The sequence below is a fragment of the Schistocerca serialis genome, chromosome 3 (assembly GCF_023864345.2).
Source record: "Schistocerca serialis cubense isolate TAMUIC-IGC-003099 chromosome 3, iqSchSeri2.2, whole genome shotgun sequence".
NCBI classification, from domain to species: Eukaryota; Metazoa; Arthropoda; class Insecta; order Orthoptera; family Acrididae; genus Schistocerca; species Schistocerca serialis.
Genome location: NC_064640.1, coordinates 700,424,865 through 700,444,925, shown reverse-complemented (window position 1 = coordinate 700,444,925; position 20,061 = coordinate 700,424,865). Strand labels below are relative to the sequence as shown.

Sequence of the window (20,061 nt, the reverse complement as noted above, 5' to 3'; positions counted from 1 at the left end):
TTAAATTTAAGTGTATAATACTAATAATGAAAATAAATTGTCAACAAATAAAAATATGATTTCACAGCCTTATTTTGTATAAAGTCCAAAGCCCTGCACTCTATATGCTAGATGCTGCTTTTACCAGTAACATAAAATTTGTGACAATATGTTCCACTGGAATGCCACCATGAAATCTGGCAGACACATTGACAAATAATGTATGACTCACAAACTTTTTTCAAAACAAAAAAACTATTTTCAAATTTTCAGAATTCAAAAAAGAATTGGTTTGGGAAAACTCAACATTACTATGAATATTATCAAGTAGAACATGCTTTTAAAGCTTATAAAAAATAGAACAAATTTTAGGGCTATAAACCAATCAGTTTTTGAGATATGGTGACTTTAATCTTTCAAAACATAACAAAAATAACACAGTTTTGGAAGTTCTAAGAATTAATAAGTCAGAAATGAAAGGTCCATAAAACATTAATTTGGGATTTTTCAATGAAAGAACTACATTTGTACAAAAAAATTTCAAAATCTGAGATATCAAGAACCAGACCACTGGTTTATGTCACATGAACCAACCTGACTGCTACGTTTTCTTGTTCCATTTACAGAATGTGATTTTAATATTCACTACTTCAATTACCTACACTGCGCATAATTTATACTGTTTCAGTTGCCATTGTTTATCCAACAGCGAATCTTCCACGTTCATATTGACTGAAACTAAAATATTCCAAGACCATCAAAAAGTAGCACTGTGTCTAGTGAAGCACGTAGATTACAGATTCATGCAGTGGTGGAAAACTAATTATTGATTTCAACTATCCACACACAGGGCAAATGCTGTGGTAGTCGAATGTAGAAATTGTGGATAACAATTCTCTTGTTTCTGTTCATTCCTGTTTGCCAAATATATCAGATTTCTGCTATACTGAATGTTCTGCACTCAGCATCTGATTGTTACAATACATTTAAACAAGCTCAAAGATGAAGTACAGTTGTTAGCTATGAAACGAAGAAGAATGAATTTAAAACCAGAAAGGAACATGAAATATTCTCACTAGAAGGACAACATAAACAAATCGAAAGATTATTACGAGTAATGTTCACTCGTCCAACGTTCAGTGTTTAAAACCAAAGCTATATTTTACAAATCCAGCAGTCAAGAAATCGCTATTAAGTCATTTCGATTTCAAACTGTGAAAATGGACACTCAAAGCAATTGTTAGCAATGGTACACTGTCAGTTGTAAAGTAACATGAGTCCTATTAGGACGCAAAAGAAGGAAGAAGTGTTTGACCTCTTGAAATTCATGTCACCTAACAATCACGAATATTACCTTCTGTTAGATTTACGCCACAAGGAATATATTAGATCCATGTGGAACGGTTTATAAAAATAGCTTATTCTCATTTTAAATGAGTGTTGTACTGGTAATAACGATGAAGATCTTATCATTTACTGTATGATTACTCGTAGCCGCAAAGTAATTTTAAAATATACTGCTTCAGGTTTAAAATGTATCTTTCCTTCTTAGTTACATCATATTGTCTTCCTTTCTTTGCGTGGTAAAATAATAACATTTCATCAACACCATGAAACGCAAAACAATAAATATCTCACAAGGAAAGGTCACGATATGTTGTCGCGCAAATTACATCCATATCATAGCGCAGTTAATAGAGCAGCAAAAGATACATACAACATAAAAATTGTAGCTGCTATGAACTATTAGAACAGGAGATATCAGTCGTCAAAGATACGACGAGACAACTATAAGTATGAATGATTTATTAGATAAATTGATTATTACAGACAAACAGTCAGTAATATGACAGTTTACTTACTTGACGACACTATCGGAGGCAAAAAATATGCAAGTCAGCAATAATAGTATGGTCTATGCACAGACAATTCTCGCAATGTACACATTTATTGGATGCAGGCTGGTCACTGATCTCACGGAAACGCTCTTGCGTTAATCCTTCTTCGAAGCAGTACTCGAAGAGTGTTTGAAATACACAAGGAAAGTCTTTGGTGTCACCGCCTTGAAAAAATGCAAATTTGATTAAGTTGGAGAATGGTACCCCCGAGAACTGGAAATATACAAACGATTGAAGGCGTAAGAAGTGGTCTCTATGTCAAATATTAATGTTATTGCCGAAAGACGCTGCAATTATATCTGTGATAAATTTCACAAATTTTTTTGTGGGCGGGAGAAGAAAACGTTGATAAGTTGTATAATGCCTGTGCCCTTCGCTGGAATCACCTTCCTCATAAATTGAACTCCTTCAGGAACTGTACAGTTGTAAAGTTCGTCATCTCTATTGGCTGTCCTGGAGTCAACCAAAAGAAGGCTTTAATATTTTCTTGTATATCTGGCCGCATTACTTGTTGTAGGGAGGCTTTTAAATCCCTCTTCGTGACATTAGCAAATTTACTACCTAACGCCTTGATGTTCGGTATATTTACATTCATATTTAGAGGAAAATGGCCGGTGGGCTCCGATACGAGAACATACAAATGGGCTAGCAGCGTACAATCCATCACAATCGCATGCATTATCATATAAGAGTGTGTGGTTGCAGCTTTGGATCTAACTGCACCAAAGACTTGCCAGATCCGTCCAAATTGTAATTATAATAAAGCTTGACTAATAGGCATTAATTGCTTTATCCGGTAAGAGACGTTTTTTCTCATTGAGACATCCGATTTCTCTAACGAATTGATCAGCTTTTCGTTGAACATCAGCATCCCCTTCAACCAAACGCTCGTTAACTTTGTGGGCCATTTTATTATTATTCTTACATTTAAACCCACGAGCTGGAAGCTTTGAGCTGCAATGGTCTGTGAGGGTCAGTTCTCTTCTTTGTTGCAGTGCCCGAAGTGTCAACGTGCGGTCATGTATTAATGCGTTTTCTTGTTGGTTGAGTTGGGGGAGGGACGAAACAGAGAGGTCATCGGTCCTTTCCAATTAGGAAAGGATGGGGAAAGGAACAATCCCGGCATTTGCCTGAGGCGATTTAGGGAAATCACGGAAAACCTAAATCAGGATGGCCGGACGCAGGATTGAACCGTCGTCCTCCCGAATGCGAGTCCAGTGTGGTAACCACGGCGCCACCTCGATCGGCGAGTTTTCTTGTGTCTTTTGCTATAAAATGATCGCGTAATTCACGATTTATCATATCCTGCAGATGTTTTGGGTTTCAAGAATGGCGTTGTTTTAGCCTGCTTTCAAAGTTCTGTGTCACAGTTCAACATTTTCTTTTCTTTTTCTGTGCCAACACTTCTGTAATTTTCAGGTGCGGTGTCATGTCAATGGCTAATCCAGGACGACACAGACGGGGAGGATCAACATTTCCATCTTTTTCCCTCGGTTGTTTTGTCCATACCTTGTACTCTTCAGTCAGATGTCCTTGAGGAAACTCCGTTCGTTTTCTACGAGGTGACGGCTGATAAGATGAACCGCTACTTCCCTGGAAAACCGACTCTAGTGATATTGCTAGAGCCCTCACACCCCTGGCACTATCATTTTCTTCATCTGAAAGCTCTTCATATGATGCTTCTTTATCTGATGCCTCTTCATCTATTGAAGTGTAATAACCCCTGCTATTGAGCATCCTCAAAAATGGTCAAATATGTGTGAATTCCTAAGGGAGCAAACTGCTGAGGTCATCGGCCCCTAGACTTACACACTACTTAAACTAACTTATGCTAAGAACAACACACACGCCCATGCCCGAGGAGGATTCGAACCTCCGGCGGGAGGGGCCGCGCAATCCGTGACATGGCGCCGTAAACTGCGCGGCCACTGCGCGCGGATTACAGCATCCTTTTCTGTTAACTATTGCCTTATACGTTCACATACAACTCACTCTTCTCCTGTAGTTACATCTTCTATAATACCAAAATATTATATCAACAGTTTCACATTGCCAGTTTCATTGTCCAGAGCGAAAAACTTAATACCTCTGTGAGTACACTTCTACACCAGAAAGATAGTGTGGCCTACTCTAACAGCAGACACAGACCCATCTGACGTAGTGTGACCTCTGCGCTGCTTGCATAGCGATACATAAATGGAGGGCTTTAGTAGAGCGGGAAAATCTATTCCACCCCACCGATTTCTCCTTTTCTTACCAATACCGTTGAAGCATAGCAGCTAAAACTTTAAAAAGAGTTTTTTTTTAGTCAGTAGCAAAACAGAAATAGTTTAGTTCTATTCTCTGAGACAACTACAGTGACCTGCTCTTGTCAGCTGATGCTGTTAATGCCTTGTGTCGTTGTTGTTTTGAGTCCGCCATAACAACAATTGAATATTCGTCTGCAGTAAACTTAGCAAACGGCCTTGCCGCAGTGGTAACACTGGTTCTCGTCAGCTCACCGAAGTTAAGCGCTGTCGGGCTGAGCTAGCCCTTGGATGGGTGACCATCCGGCCTGCCGAACGGGGTGCACTCAGATTTTGTGAGGCAAACTGAGAAGCTACTTGATTGAGAAGTAGCGGCTCCGGTCTCGGAAACTGACATACGGCCGGAAGAGCGGTGTGCTCACCACCTGCCCCTCCATATCCGCATCCGGTGACGCCTGCGGCTTGAGGATGACACGGCGGCCGGTCGGTGCCCTTGTGCCTTCACAACCTGTTCGGGCGGAGTTTAGTTTAGTAATCTGTTTGAAGTGTATGTTTGGTCTAGACATAAATAATATATCATGAACGCTGAAGTTCCTTGTTCAACGCTCATTCTTTGTAGGCGACTTTGCTACATTCTGCTCCCCCTACTACTCGCCTGTAGCAACCTGACGATAAGGCAGTTGGAAAAATGTGAAAGAAGCACAGCAAGCGGAATAACACGAAGAAAGAAAAAATAAGGTTGATTGCTGGGAGTAGAACTCGTTCTGCAAATCGGTAGTTATTATGCACTAATGTCTTCACATTAACAGTAATATTGAATTTATTTCACTGAATAATATTATAAATATTTCGATGTTTTATCTTCTTTAGATCAAAGAGAAAGAAGTATTGCTTTTGAATATGAACTGTAACGCTCAAACGAATTCAGGTGTTTTTTACGTACAGCAACGCCTACATAGCTGCCAATAGCGTCGTTCTCGCTCATCTGGTTTGGTGTTGCAAAGACAATAATCTTTACAGCAAAAGGAAGGGAGGAAGGTTGGCGCCTAACGTTCATCGACATTGTGATCATTAGAAACAAAGCACAAGCTCTTCTTCGACAAGGATCGGTAAAGCAATTGGCCATGGCTATGTTCTAGGTTCCTGTAATCGCCTTAATTGATTTATGATAACTCTATGGAACCGAGACTGGCTCGTCAGGTGAGGATTTGATCCCTTCTTGTTTCGAATGCGAGTCCAGTGTGTTGAGTATTGCGTGGCCTCAGGTTTTCTTAGAGAATTGTCACAACCACGCACCGTCCTCCAGATCCTGTGCCATTCTTGACAATCGTACTCTTAAACTGTCATACCAGGCTTCAGCTTTACAAATGAACTAAAAGAAAAAATTTCTGAAAACATGTATGTACAGAAAAGGACAACAATAATTTCTTAGTGTAAGTACATTTTGAAGGTAAGTTTTGATTGATTAAGTTTTTGCAGTGATACTGACCCAAAGCAACTATGAAGACTGAAACGTAATCGAATAGGAAACGAACGAAAATGACGAGTCCGCTTATGTCCACCCAGTATTCTCTTACTTCACATGGCCATTCCATTTCCACATGCGTGTCATTAAGGGTTTCCTGAGGTAGGAAGTCCATTACAGATAATGAGTATCTGCATGACCTGCAACACAGATGTTTACACAATTGTTTTCATGTAATTACACGTCTACAAAGCATACAAGGGTCCCTCTTTTTAACTGATAGTAGCATACTCATTTCTACAAAACATGTCAACCACACAAACTTCGTAATACAAGAGGGGAAGACGGTATTTTGCTTCAAACCACGCAAGGAAAAAAAAAACAGTATATTGGTTGTATTGTGTTGGTGGCGCGTATTGTTTTTGAAGTCTAACAGTTTTTTCCAGAAGAGCTGCGCAGGGCACAGATAGAGTTGGTGTCTGCATTGTCTCATTTCTGCCATTTCGACCGACTAATTTCTTGTCAGTACCTCGCCCGCCTTTATGAAACAGACTTGGATCCCACAACTTTCTTCCTCTCTCTGGAGGAGAAAACGCAGAATGTACGGGAGTGTGTAAGAGAGAGAGACAAGAGATACTGGTAACCGAGATTAATGTTCCTTCGTTTCGTTATCGTCGTTTGCGTAAGTTGTAGTTATGATATCGATATTAGCTGACCAGTCGACATAGAGGTCATTAAATAAGAGAATTAGCTTTTAGTGTTAAGCCCTGTCCCTGTTTCTTTTTAATTTTCACATCTGTAATATATTTAAAAAACCATAACTATAGAATGAGACTCAATTTCCAAGCAAAGTGGCACCGGTGTTCTGGGATATTAATACTTCCGATTCCTCATTCAGAGCATCCGTGAAATACAGTAAAGCTATTTAGGTACGTTTTACTGTTGAAAGGGAAAATATATGTCACAAACACGCGAAAATATCTGAAGAAAATCATCGAACAGGGCACTATGTTGCTGATACTGACAGAAGCGTTATTGTTGGTATTTCCAAGACACAAATTTTGCTCTCTGTAGTTTTTAATTATCGCTATACACGATATGGAATGTATCAAATTAAAAACTAAAAAGAAAGGAAGACTAATGTGTAATGTCTCATCCACGAGAATGTTTTTAGAGATGAAGCACTACCTCAGCTGCAGAAATATGAGGGTAGGAAGTGGATATTGTCCGTTTTAAGAATCACCCATGCCTTCGCTGGAGGTGATTTGCGAAAGCAACTGGAACTCCTAAATCAGAATGGCCGGAGTCGAAGCCCTCTCTTCCAGTTCACGAGTATTGTATCTTAACCACTGTGCTACCTCGCTCGATGAAACGATGTTGCATAAATGTATAAGCGTACTCGATCAGCATGAAATACAATGATGAGCCAAAACCTTAAGACCACTTGCTTAATATCGTGTTGCTTCATCTTTGAACCGCAGCGCAGCAATGAATCTACGAGGCATGGATTCCATGAGTCCTTCATAGGTTTCTGGAGGTACGTGCGACCAGTTGAATACGCAGTCTCGCAGTACCCGCATGTTACGGGCCGGTGGCTTGTCGGTGCCGAATTGGCGCCCGATAGCGTCCTAGATGTATTCCATCGGATTCCGATCAGGCGGACTCAGTGGCCGAGACAATAACATAATGTGACTATAACGCTCCTCAAACCACTGTAGCACGAATCTGGCTTCGTGACACGGGCAATCAGTTTACTGCAAGATGCCATCGCCTTCGGGCAAGACAAGTATGAACGAATGTAGGTGGTCCACAATAATGTTCACGTAGTCCACGGCTGTCGTCTACATCTACATGACTACTCTACAGTTCACAAGTAAGGGTCTGGCAGAGGGTTCATCGAACAGCACGTGGGAAAACAAAAACTTAAATATTTCCGTGCGAACTCTTATTTCCCTTATTTTAATACGGTGATCATTTATTCTGTTGCTCCTTCGATTACTACAGGTACCATGGAAGCCCAGGTGAATGCCCCCACAGTATAACACTGTCACCACTGGCCTGCGTGCATGTTTCGAGCAGCTGGTCGTCTGGATGCCAATGTATACGGATACGACTGTCGACCTTGTGTAACATGAAACGTGATTCATTCAGCTAGGTAACACGATTACATTGAACCACGGTCCAGTCTCGAGGACCCTGTGCCCACTGCATCTGTAACTGACGATGTCGTCGTGTCAACATGGGAATACGTACGGAGCCCCATTTTCAAAACGTGCGCTGGACGGTGTGCTCTGAAAGAGTCGTGCCTGCACCAGCACTGTGCTCTCTTGTCAGAACTGCCGCAGAGCGCCCCATATCCTACTTTACAGAGAGGGTAAGCCTCCGACCTCCATCTTCTCTGATGAGGAATGGACTCCCATGCCTTGTCATCCACTCGGGTTTCACTGTCATTCAAACACATTCCATAGATGCTCGCAAAAGTAGCATGCGAACAGCCGACAATCTTCGCCGTTTCTGACACGCACGTTACCAGGCGCCGGAACGTAACAATCTGCCATTTGTCAATGTCACTTACGTCGGCGTATTTCCCCATTTTCGGCCCTTAACGTCGCTAGAATGATTTCCCATTCCTCTCTGCTCCGCTTACATAATTTCCTGGCCGCGTCACGTGTCCGGAACACCAGCATGCGACATTCACTCTCGCGTTTCATCAGCACTTAGCAAATCGACCTCGTGTTACTCCCACAGGAAGATGCCAAACGTAGTTCGTTTCATGACAATAAGATGCGCCTTGGTCTGTTTAATACATTTAAGTAAAAAAGAGAAAATCGCCAAAAAGTAACTTATTTGAAATGAAAAATCTATAAATGAGAAGATAACTTTATCGTTAGTATTTATTATTGAATCGGTCGGTGGAGAAATGAAATATGTAACATTTTCTTTCTTTTCAAGAGAGACAAAAATGTTCAAATGTGTGTGAAATCTTATGGGACTTAACTGCTAAGGTCATCAGTCCCTGAGTTACACACTACTTAACCTAAAGTATCGTAAGGACAAACACACACACCCATGCCCGAGGGAGGACTCGAACCTCCGCCGGGACCAGCCGCACAGTCCATGACTGCAGCGCCTTAACCGCTCGGCTAATCCCGCGCGGCTCAGGAGAGAAAAGAAACTGTCTTTTAGTTAAACTGTTTGACAGATTGCGTTGAAATTTTCGGTATTTGTTGCACGCTGATCATACATACTGTGATTAGAAATAGTTTCATGTTCTCTAAAAGGTATCTTCTGAAAAAAAATTGAAATTTTATAACATAGTTGCTTTCTCCAGTCAACAAGTGAATTTAGCACTTTTCGTGAGTATGAAACATTCAAAACTGGACATTTCTGGTCTAAAACTCAAATTTATTGACTAACTAATGGAAGATTATCTTCAGTTGAACATGAAAACAACTACTTCATAGAATTCAAAGTTCTGGATAGTTCATAATTTACCATAGTGAATTATCATTTATAGTCGGCCATTTAAATATCTCCTTATAAAAAATCTCAGTCTTCTCCATGGCTGTACTTAACCAGTTTATGAATATCTTCAATTTTCTTTTTATTGATTCCAACCTTTTTCCCATCACGTAGCCTTTGCAACCCAATTTGAAACGAAGCAAGTTTGGTGTTTGCCACATTAAAGGAGTGACTGGCACAGGCAATCACAACTCCCGGTTTCGATGCTTCATAACTAAATTCTTTGAACATTGCCACAGAAAAAAAAATCTGTTTTTCTTGACGAAGCGCCTTGAGATGTGCCGTTTCCCTAGACTTCACGGTTTTTTTTTTGTGTAATGACGAGGCTGCCACGTGTCAAAGTCTATTATGTCTTCAGTTTCCACTAGAACGACGGGAACTTCAGAAATACTGTTTGCTATGATTTTCACATACTCTTTAGAGGTGTAAACTCGGTCATACTTCCGTATTTGTCTCTTCAGTGTTCCAAACAAACGGTCGCAAGGGAGAAACGAGTGACCTCTTTCGGGTAATATGCGAGTGATTTTTTTTTTTAATTTTTCATGGCACGTCCTTACTACGGTATTATTTTTATTTTGACCAGATGCTCCGTCGAAGAACAGGTGTACTCTGTAACATTCTTCGCTACATAGTTTTCAGTGTAGTGGTACAGGAATGAACAGACCTCATTAGCTCCCTTTTTCGCTTCACCTTCATGATACAAGTACATCGTGGAATGCCTGGACTTTATATCATAAATGCAGAAACTGTTAACCCACAGCTGACGTAAATACACTCCTGGAAATGGAAAAAAGAACACATTGACACCGGTGTGTCAGACTCACCATACTTGCTCCGGACACTGCGAGAGGGCTGTACAAGCAATGATCACACGCACGGCACAGCGGACACACCAGGAACCGCGGTGTTGGCCGTCGAATGGCGCTAGCTGCGCAGCATTTGTGCACCGCCGCCGTCAGTGTCAGCCAGTTTGCCGTGGCATACGGAGCTCCATCGCAGTCTTTAACACTGGTAGCATGCCGCGACAGCGTGGACGTGAACCGTATGTGCAGTTGACGGACTTTGAGCGAGGGCGTATAGTGGGCATGCGGGAGGCCGGGTGGACGTACCGCCGAATTGCTCAACACGTGGGGCGTGAGGTCTCCACAGTACATCGATGTTGTCGCCAGTGGTCGGCGGAAGGTGCACGTGCCCGTCGACCTGGGACCGGACCGCAGCGACGCACGGATGCACGCCAAGACCGTAGGATCCTACGCAGTGCCGTAGGGGACCGCACCGCCACTTCCCAGCAAATTAGGGACACTGTTGCTCCTGGGGTATCGGCGAGGACCATTCGCAACCGTCTCCATGAAGCTGGGCTACGGTCCCGCACACCGTTAGGCCGTCTTCCGCTCACGCCCCAACATCGTGCAGCCCGCCTCCAGTGGTGTCGCGACAGGCGTGAATGGAGGGACGAATGGAGACGTGTCGTCTTCAGCGATGAGAGTCGCTTCTGCCTTGGTGCCAATGATGGTCGTATGCGTGTTTGGCGCCGTGCAGGTGAGCGCCACAATCAGGACTGCATACGACCGAGGCACACAGGGCCAACACCCGGCATCATGGTGTGGGGAGCGATCTCCTACACTGGCCGTACACCACTGGTGATCGTCGAGGGGACACTGAATAGTGCACAGTACATCCAAACCGTCATCGAACCCATCGTTCTACCATTCCTAGACCGGCAAGGGAACTTGCTGTTCCAACAGGACAATGCACGTCCGCATGTATCCCGTGCCACCCAACGTGCTCTAGAAGGTGTAAGTCAACTACCCTGGCCAGCAAGATCTCCAGATCTGTCCCCCATTGAGCATGTTTGGGACTGGATGAAGCGTCGTCTCACGCGGTCTGCACGTCCAGCACGAACGCTGGTCCAACTGAGGCGCCACGTGGAAATGGCATGGCAAGCCGTTCCACAGGACTACATCCAGCATCTCTACGATCGTCTCCATGGGAGAATAGCAGCCTGCATTGCTGCGAAAGGTGGATATACACTGTACTAGTGCCGACATTGTGCATGCTCTGTTGCCTGTGTCTATGTGCCTGTGGTTCTGTCAGTGTGATCATGTGATGTATCTGACCCCAGGAATGTGTCAATAAAGTTTCCCCTTCCTGGGGCAATGAATTCACGGTGTTCTTATTTCAATTTCCAGGAGTGTAGAATGTTTCCTGCATTGGGATGTTTGGCAGAGGTAAGTTCTGCATGAAGTGGAAAGCTAGTCCAACAACGTCATCCCTGCCCATACATTCTTGCTCAGTTATTTTAATAAATTTATAAAATGTCCCGTTGCGCCGCTTATGAATACCCAACTCAAGTTGTGCAGCTCTTTTACTACTGTCGGAGGTATGTCCACTTTTTAACTTTGCCTGGAATTCCCCACATTTGCCACATACATCAATCTGTGGACGACCGAAAGGAAAATTGTAATTTTCACGAAAATGTTTCCTATAGAAGTCGTATTTCACATTTACTTCTGATTACTTCGTAAGGAACATTTCGTGCTTAGTTTTCAGATCGAAGCGTGGATCTCGGTATTTCATTTCTTTCCCAGCATAGTGAGTTTCTTTGAGAGGGTGATGTTGGTATCTATCAAATTTATTACACTTTGATTGTTCATGGATTTGTTCCACGCATGTCATTTGGAATTTGACCTATAACTAGTAACAGACAAACACGAAAAACACGTTTCTGTGATACCACTTGAAGACTGAGAAAAGCACGTTTGCAGACACGAACTCTTCTACCACAGACAATGGCAAGGTAAACAAAGGAATGTTGTTTCTTAATGCTATCCATGTCACTGATTACTTTTCTTGGGTTTATTTTCGTAATGTCAGCTGCCACAATTAACCCCTGTAAATAAATATCCTGACTATTTTTCCATGCTTAAAATGTTTGAATGTATCTCGATACGATTATCCTCAATGATACGTTGGAAACTTTCCATACGGCATCTGTAATTTATTAAGTAATCGCAAAGCATGTAGCACATGCTATGGAATTTATATTACACTGAACTTGTTGAATGGGTAAATGTCAGTACTGATACCTTACCTGCAATTAGCACTGATAGATTTTCCAGGAACTGCTTTCCCACTATAGTCATTATATGGCAACCCGTGAACTCTAGCCTCCTTGATTATCTTCCTCTTGTGCTCACTTTCATTTCGCTTTCGTTTGCGAGACATTTCGAAAGATGGCATTCAATAACTTACAAGAACGATGAACAATAACCATGACACATCACGAAGTTGGCGCCAAGTTAGTGTTTTGTTACACTTTCTGCCCCTGCATGCTACAAGCCAACGCCATCTAGTTTGGAGGTGGGGTAGTGTAAGCTCGCTGACGCGACGTGCGGCGGAGAAAGGAACTAGTCACTGACTTAATTCCTTTCTCCTCAGCACATAGCAACTCGTGTTATTCCCACAGGAAGATGACAAACGTAGTTCGTTTCATGAGAGTAAGATGCGCCTTGGTCGGTTTAATACATTTGTGTAAAAAAGTGAAAATCGCCAAAAAGTGACGTAGCTCCTTTCTGTACCGACCGATTCAATTTTTTGATGCGGTGCTTTGGAACACACACACACACACACACACACACACACACATGAGTAAACCAAGACAAACAAATCAGCATAAAAGCAGAAAGAAGCTAGTTCTACATGGCCTAATTAAAAGGGTGTCACAGATGTATGTCATACCTACGATCACGAATAAAAAAAGGTTAGAGAGTACCTCTGTTATAAACCAAAACTTTCACCTTTCGTTTAATTTAACTCACAGTTCTGGATGCATTAAACCGAATACACTTGAAGTATCATATTAGCGACTTGCGTCACAAACATTCGTGCTCTGTTGTGTCACACAATGCATTTTGGTCTATGTAGGTCCATCAGCTGTTCTTCTTACAATATTCTAAGGAGTTCCATTTTGTAAGTTGCAGATCAAAGAAAACAAAAGATAATGAGAAGATTTGAAAAGTCCGTAACTAAATCATTGATCATTTCCATAGGAATCGTGCAAATTATCTATGAACCAAGTAATTAACAGACTTCCATATGTGCACTCCAAGAAGGCTCTGTGAAGTGGCTGACAGGGCTAGTTGAATCGATAGAAATCGAACGTCCTTAACCAGTATTGACTTATTCCCTATCGCTACCAGCTTTAGCTACTAGACAACACTGTGTTTAATGAGCCTAATACATCAGTAAATAAGATGATTTCAAACTCTATTGCACACAGAATTTCAACGACGCTCCTGTTTATAGGGTTACAGATATCGATACCGTTCCTACGTATCGAATCTGCCCTTACTGATCTGTGCCAGAGCGAAGCCCATTGGTGGCGCGAGGATGACTCATAATCCGAGATATGTTTCGTTTTGGTGCCTGTCGATCTGGCGCGCGGCAGTGATTGAGCGTGACAACCATAGAGTTCACAGATGAGAGCGAAGTGCGCAGTTGAGCGCCGAAATGCGGAAAGTAGGCGACAACAGTGATGTTATGTTATGTTATGTTAACTGGGGACCTAGAAACGAGCCGGCTGAAGTGGCCGTGCGGTTAAAGGCGCTGCAGTCTGGAACCGCAAGACCGCTACGGTCGCAGGTTCGAATCCTGCCTCGGGCATGGATGTTTGTGATGTCCTTAGGTTGGTTAGGTTTAACTAGTTCTAAGTTCTAGGGGACTAATGACCTCAGCAGTTGAGTCCCATAGTGCTCAGAGCCAGCCTAGAAACGACGGAGGGGCTCCGTCCTCGCCGCAGCTGCAGTGGTCCACAACCCCACGACGACCGCAGTCCACTTCACCCCTCCGCCGCCCCATACCGAACCTAGGGTTATTGTGCGGTTCGGCCTCCGGTGGACCCCTCAGGGAACGTCTCACACCAGACGAGTGTACCACCTATGTTTGCGTGGTAGAGTAATGGTGGTGTACGCGTACGTGGAGAACTTGTTTGCGCAGCAATCGCCGACATAGTGTAGCTGAGGCGGAATAAGGGGAACCAGCCCGCATTCGCCGAGGCAGATAGATAACCGCCTAAAAACCATCCAAAGACTGGCCGGTTCACCGGACCTCGACACAAATCCGCCGGGCGGATTCGTGCCGGGGACCAGGCGCTCCTTCCTGTCCGGAAAGCCGTGCGTTAGACCGCACGGCCAACCGGGCGGGCGACAACTGTGATAATTTTATATTCACATGCTGTCGTGGTGTGCACGGACGGTAGGCATCATACGGATGGTTTTCTCAAAATGCAAGTACAATAAATTCAGTGTTTGATATAAACTGTTTGTGATTTCAAGAAACATTTCTCACCACTTTAACGTGCATCAGGTTATGACGAAGAGTGAGAATAGAAATCTCTTAGGACCCGTGTCATGTAGGTAGGTGGTCAGAACTTCGTTACTGAGATACGTGTACCATGGGAGAGAGGCTATCCACCAATGCTGTAAAGTAAATCAGTAGTACGATACCATACAAAATTACAGCACATAAAAAAATTCATTATTCAGAAACAACATTTGATCCTAGGGTGGCCGGCCGCGGTGGTCTAGCGGTTCTAGGCGCGCAGTCCGGCACCGCGCGACTGCTGCGGTCGCAGGTTCGAATCCTGCCTCGGGCATGGATGTGTGTGACGTCCTTAGGTTAGTTAGGTTTAAGTAGTTCTACGTTCTAGGGGACTGATGACCACAGATGTTAAGTCCCATAGTGCTCAGAGCCTCCTAGGGTGCCTTACATGTTCTCCATTTACTTAAAAGGTATGTTGCATATGGTGGTTACGAATCTGAGAGTGATTGCTGATGACGCTAGAGTGTACAGCAAGGTGACCGCAGGAGGATTGAGGATTACTTGGGCAGGATTTTCATCTGGTGCGATGACTGGTGGTTTGCTTTAAATATGGATAAATGTAAGTTACAGCGAACGAGTGGAAGAAACATTATTGCAATATTCGAAGACAGTATTAAAGGTATGCTGCTTGTCTGCCAGGTCAATTGAATATCCAGGCACAGCATTGCGAAACAAGCACATTCTCAGTTGTAGGGAGATGAATGACTGACAGCCGTTTATTGACAGAGTTTTGGGAAAATTTAGCGCATCTATAAAGAGACTGAGTATAGCATCCTAGTCCGACCGATTCCTGAGTAGGCTACTTACTGCTCGAGTGCTTTTAGGCTCCCCACCAGGACGTGTAAAACGACCAGATCTCATTAAAGGAAGACATGAAGCAATTCAGAGGCGTACTGCTGGATTTGTTGTCGATAGGTTCAATCTGCATGGCAGTGTTACGGGAATTCTCAGTGAGTTTAGTTCGGAATCCTTGGGGGAAAGAAGTCTGTCTATTTGCGAAACGCTATTGAAGAAGTTTAGCGAACCAGAATTTGCGACGGAATGCGGAACGATTCTAATGCCGCTGACTATCAGCTACACAGGAACGCAAAGACAAAATGAGGGAGACAAAGAGTCGTGCAGAGACATACAGGTAATAATTTTTCCTTCGCTCCATTTGCAAGTGTAACAGGAAAGGGAATGACTAGCATTAGTTTCGAAGCACCTACTGCCGTGCACTGTACTGTGTCTTGCAGAGTATGTATGTAATAAATAATCTGCAAGCAACTGTATGGTGCACGGTGAGGGATACCTTGTCCAGTCATTTTCCTTCCTGTTCCACTTGCAAATAAAGCGAGGGAAAAATAACTGTCTATTTTTCTTCATACAAGCCCCATTTCCTCACATCTTCGTGATCCTTACGCGAAAAGTACGTTTGAAGCAGTAGAATTGTTCTTCAGTCAGCTTCAAGTACAAGTTCTCTAAATTTTCTCACAAGGGAACCTCCCCATCGCACCCCCCTCAGATTTAGTTATAAGTTGGCACAGTGGATAGGCCTTGAAAAACTGAACACAGGTCAATCGAGAAAACAGGAAGAAGTTGTGTGGAACTATGAAAAAAAAAGCAAAATATACAAACAGAGTAGTCCTTGTGCAAGATAGGCAACATCATGGCACTATCTGCTCACGAGCGCCGTGGTCCCGTTGTTAGCGTGAGCACCTGCGACAGTGGAGGTCCATGGTTCTAGTCTTCCCTCGAGTGAAAATTTTAATTTCTTAATTTTCGCAAAGTTATGATCTGTCCGTTCGTTCATTGACGTCTCTGTTCACTGTAATAAGTTTAGTGTCTGTATTTTGCGACCACACCGCGAAACCGTGCGATTAGTGGACGAAAGGACGTGCCTCTCGAATGGGAACCGAAAACATTTGATCGCAAGGTCATAGGTCAACCGATTCCTCCACAGGAAAACACGTCTGATATATTCTATGCGACACTGGTGACGGCACGTGCTTCACATGACAGGAATATGTTGTCGACCCACCTAGCTTGTACACTTGGCGAATGGGTAAAAAGATTCTTCTACCTTGCCCGATTTAGGTTTTCTTGTGGATGTGATAATCACTCCCAAAAAAGTGATGAAAACATAAGAGTTTGTCACAGTTTTCCTGTGCTCTGTCAAAAAATATGTTTCTAACGTTTTCAAATTTTTCCGTGTGTAGACCGTCAAATCCTGCATATGTCCAAGCAAATCTGAACATGTCCTGGAATTTTGGAGAGCGAAGCTAATTATGTGTGAGTGCCTGAACTTTGATAATTGTCTGAAAACAAAAAATTAAACTTTTCACCCAAGGGTAGACTTGAACCAAAGACCTTTCGTTGCGCAGGTGCTCACGCTAACCACGGGACCACGGCACTCCTGTGTTCAATTTGTCCTTGATGTTGCCTATCCTGCCCATGGACTACTCAGTTTGTATATTTTGCTTATTTTTTTCATAGTTCCACACAACTTCTTCCCGTTTTCTCGATTGATCTGTGTTCAGTTTTTCACGGCCTATCCACTGTGCTAACCTATAACTAAATCTGGGGGGGGGGGGGGGGGTGCGATGGGAAGGTTTCCTTGTCAGTAGTTACATGCATGACTGAAAGAACTACGACGTAAGAATGTAGACAGGGTGACATGTGGAAGTTAAGGGCGACCGTTCGCGATAAGCGCGAGATCCAGGTTCGAGAACAGGTCCGGAAAATTTTCATGTCACTAAGGGCTAGTAGACCTATACCTAATACAGCTGATGTCAAGGAATTCGCAGTCAACGATCTTATTTCGAAGTTTCTCGATAGTGTTTCGCGGAAAGAACGTCGTCTGCCCGCCAGGGATTCCCATTTGAGTTCACGAAGCGTGTTGGTCGAACCTGCAGATAACAAATCTAGCAGTACACTTCTCAATTACTTCGATGTCTCCCTTTAATACGACTTAGTGGGGATTCCAAACATTCGATTAGTAGTCAAGACTGGGTCGCACTAGTGCTCTATGCGTGGTCTCCTTTATAGATGAGCTACACTTTCCCAGAATTCTCCCAACAAATCGAAGTCGACCATTCACCTTCCCTGCTACCGTCCTTACGTGCTCGTTCCATTTCATATAACTTGGCAACATTACGCCTAGATCTTAAATCGGCATGACTGTGTCAAGCAGCACACAACTAACGCTGCATTCGAACATTATGGGATTATTTTCCCTACACATCTGCATTAACTTATATTTTTGTACGTTTACAGCTAGTTGCCATCCATGACACTAACTAGAATTTTTTTCTAGTTATCTTCCTACAGTCACTCAACGACGATACCTTCCCACACGCCACAACGTCATGAGCAAATAGCCGCAGATTGCTGCACACCTTGTCGGTCAGATCATCTACGTATACACAGAATAAGAGCGGTCGTATCATACTTCCCTGGGGCACTCCTGACGGTACCCTACTCTGTGATGAACATTCGCCGTTGAAGACAACGTACTCGGTTCTGTTAATTAACCCTTTAAGTAATGTCATCCTGGTGCGCTTTGAACCATGCACGTACAATGCGAGCCGTGTAACACGTTGCATTGTCCTGCTGGTAGGTGGCATCGCGCCGAGTAAAAACAAACTGCACGTGAGGGTGGACATGGTCCCAAATGATAGATACATACTTGTGTTGATCAATTACGCCTTCCAGAAGGACGAGATCACCAAAGGAATGCCACAAGCACATTTTCCAGACTATAATGCTCCCTCCTCCGACTTGTAACCTTCCGACGATTGTTGTAGGGTGCTTACTTTCAGACGTCTAATACCGCACACACCAACGGCTCCATGTCCGATGGAGCATAAAACGTGATTCATGTGAAAAGGCCGCCTGCCGCCGCTCAGTGGACGTCCAGTTGTGGTACTGGCGTGCAAATTTCAGTCTTCTTCGCCGATGAACAGCAGTCAGCATGGTTGCATGAACTACACTACTGGACATTAAAATTGCTACATCAAGAAGAAATGCAGATGATAAACGGGTATTCACTGGACAAATATATTATACTAGAAATGACATGTGATTACATTTTCACGCAATTTGGGTGCATAGATCCTGAGAAATCAGTACCCAGAACAACCACCGCTGGCCGTAATAACGGCCTTGATACGCCTGGGCATTGAGTCAAAAAGAGCGCAGATGGTGTGTACAGGTACAGCTGCCCATGCAGCTTCAACACGGTACCACAGTTCATCAAGAGTAGTGACTGGCGTATTGTGACGAGCCAGTTGCTCGGCCACCATTGACCAGACGTTCTCAGTTGGTGAGAGATCTGGAGAATGTGCTGGCCAGGGCAGCAGTCGAACATTTTCTGTATCCAGAAAGGCCGGTACATGACCTGCAAAATGCGGTCGTCCATTATCCTGCTGAAATGTAGGGTTTCGCAGGGATCGAATGAAGGGTAAAGCCACAGGTCGTAACACATCTGAAATGTAACGTCCACAGTTCAAAGTGCCGTCAATGCGAACAAGAGGTGACCGAGACGTGTAACCAATGGCACCCCATACCATCACGCCAGATGATACGCCAGTATGGCGATGACGAATACACGCTTCCAACGTGCGTTCACCAGGATGACGCCAAACACGGATGCGACCATCATGATGCTGTAAACAGAACCAGAGCCGGCCGCGGTGGCCGTGCGGTTCTAGGCGCTGCAGTCCGGAACCGCGGGACTGCTACGGTCGCAGGTTCGAATCCTGCCTCGGCTATGATGTGTGTGATGTCCTTAGGTTAGTTAGGTTTAAGTAGTTCTAAGTTCTAGGGGACTGATGACCTGAGATGTTAGGTCCCATAGTGCTCAGAGCCATTTGAACCATTTTGAAACAGAACCTGGATTCGTCCGAAAAAATGACGTTTTGCCATTCGTGCACGCAGGTTCGTCGTTGAGTACATCATCGCAGGCGCTCCTGTCTGTGATGCAGCGTCAAGGGTAACCGCAGCCACGGTCTCCGAGCTGATAGTCCATGCTGCTACAAACGTCGTCGAACTGTTCGTGCGGATGATTGTTGTCTTGCAAAAGTCCCCATCTGTTGACTCAGGGATCGAGACGTAGCTGCACGATCCGTTACAGCCATGCGGATAATATGCCTGTCATCTCGACTGCTAGTGATACGAGGCCGTTGGGATCCAGCACGGCGTTCCGTATTACCTTCCTGAACCTACCGATTCCATATTCTGCTAACAGTCATTGGATCTCGACCAACGCGAGCGGCAACGTCGCGATACCATAAACCGCAATTGCGATAGGCTACAATCCGACCTTTATCAAAGTCGGAAACGTAATGGTACGCATTTCTCCTCATTACACGAGGCATCACAACAACGTTTCACCAGGCGACGCCGGTCAACTGCTGTTTGTGTATGAGAAATCGGTTGGAAACTTTCCTCGTGTCAGCGCGTTGTAGGTGTCGCCACCGGCGCCAACCTTGTGTGAATGCTCTGAAAAGCTAATCTTTTGCATATCACAGCATCTTCTTCCTGTCGGTTAAATTTCGCGTCTGTAGCACGTCATCTTCGTGGTGTAGCAATT

At 43.9% G+C, this 20,061-nt stretch overlaps 1 protein-coding gene across 2 annotated transcripts in view; it reads right to left on the bottom strand.

The window, feature by feature from the left end:
- Positions 1 to 20,061, bottom strand: part of LOC126469560 (uncharacterized) — a 335,049-nt gene that overhangs the window by 111,435 nt on the left and 203,553 nt on the right. For both annotated transcript variants that reach the window (XM_050096680.1, XM_050096681.1), the window contains exon 3: positions 5,613 to 5,788. In XM_050096680.1, coding sequence (XP_049952637.1) covers positions 5,613 to 5,788 — 176 coding nt within the window. The remainder of the gene's footprint in view (positions 1 to 5,612; positions 5,789 to 20,061) is intronic.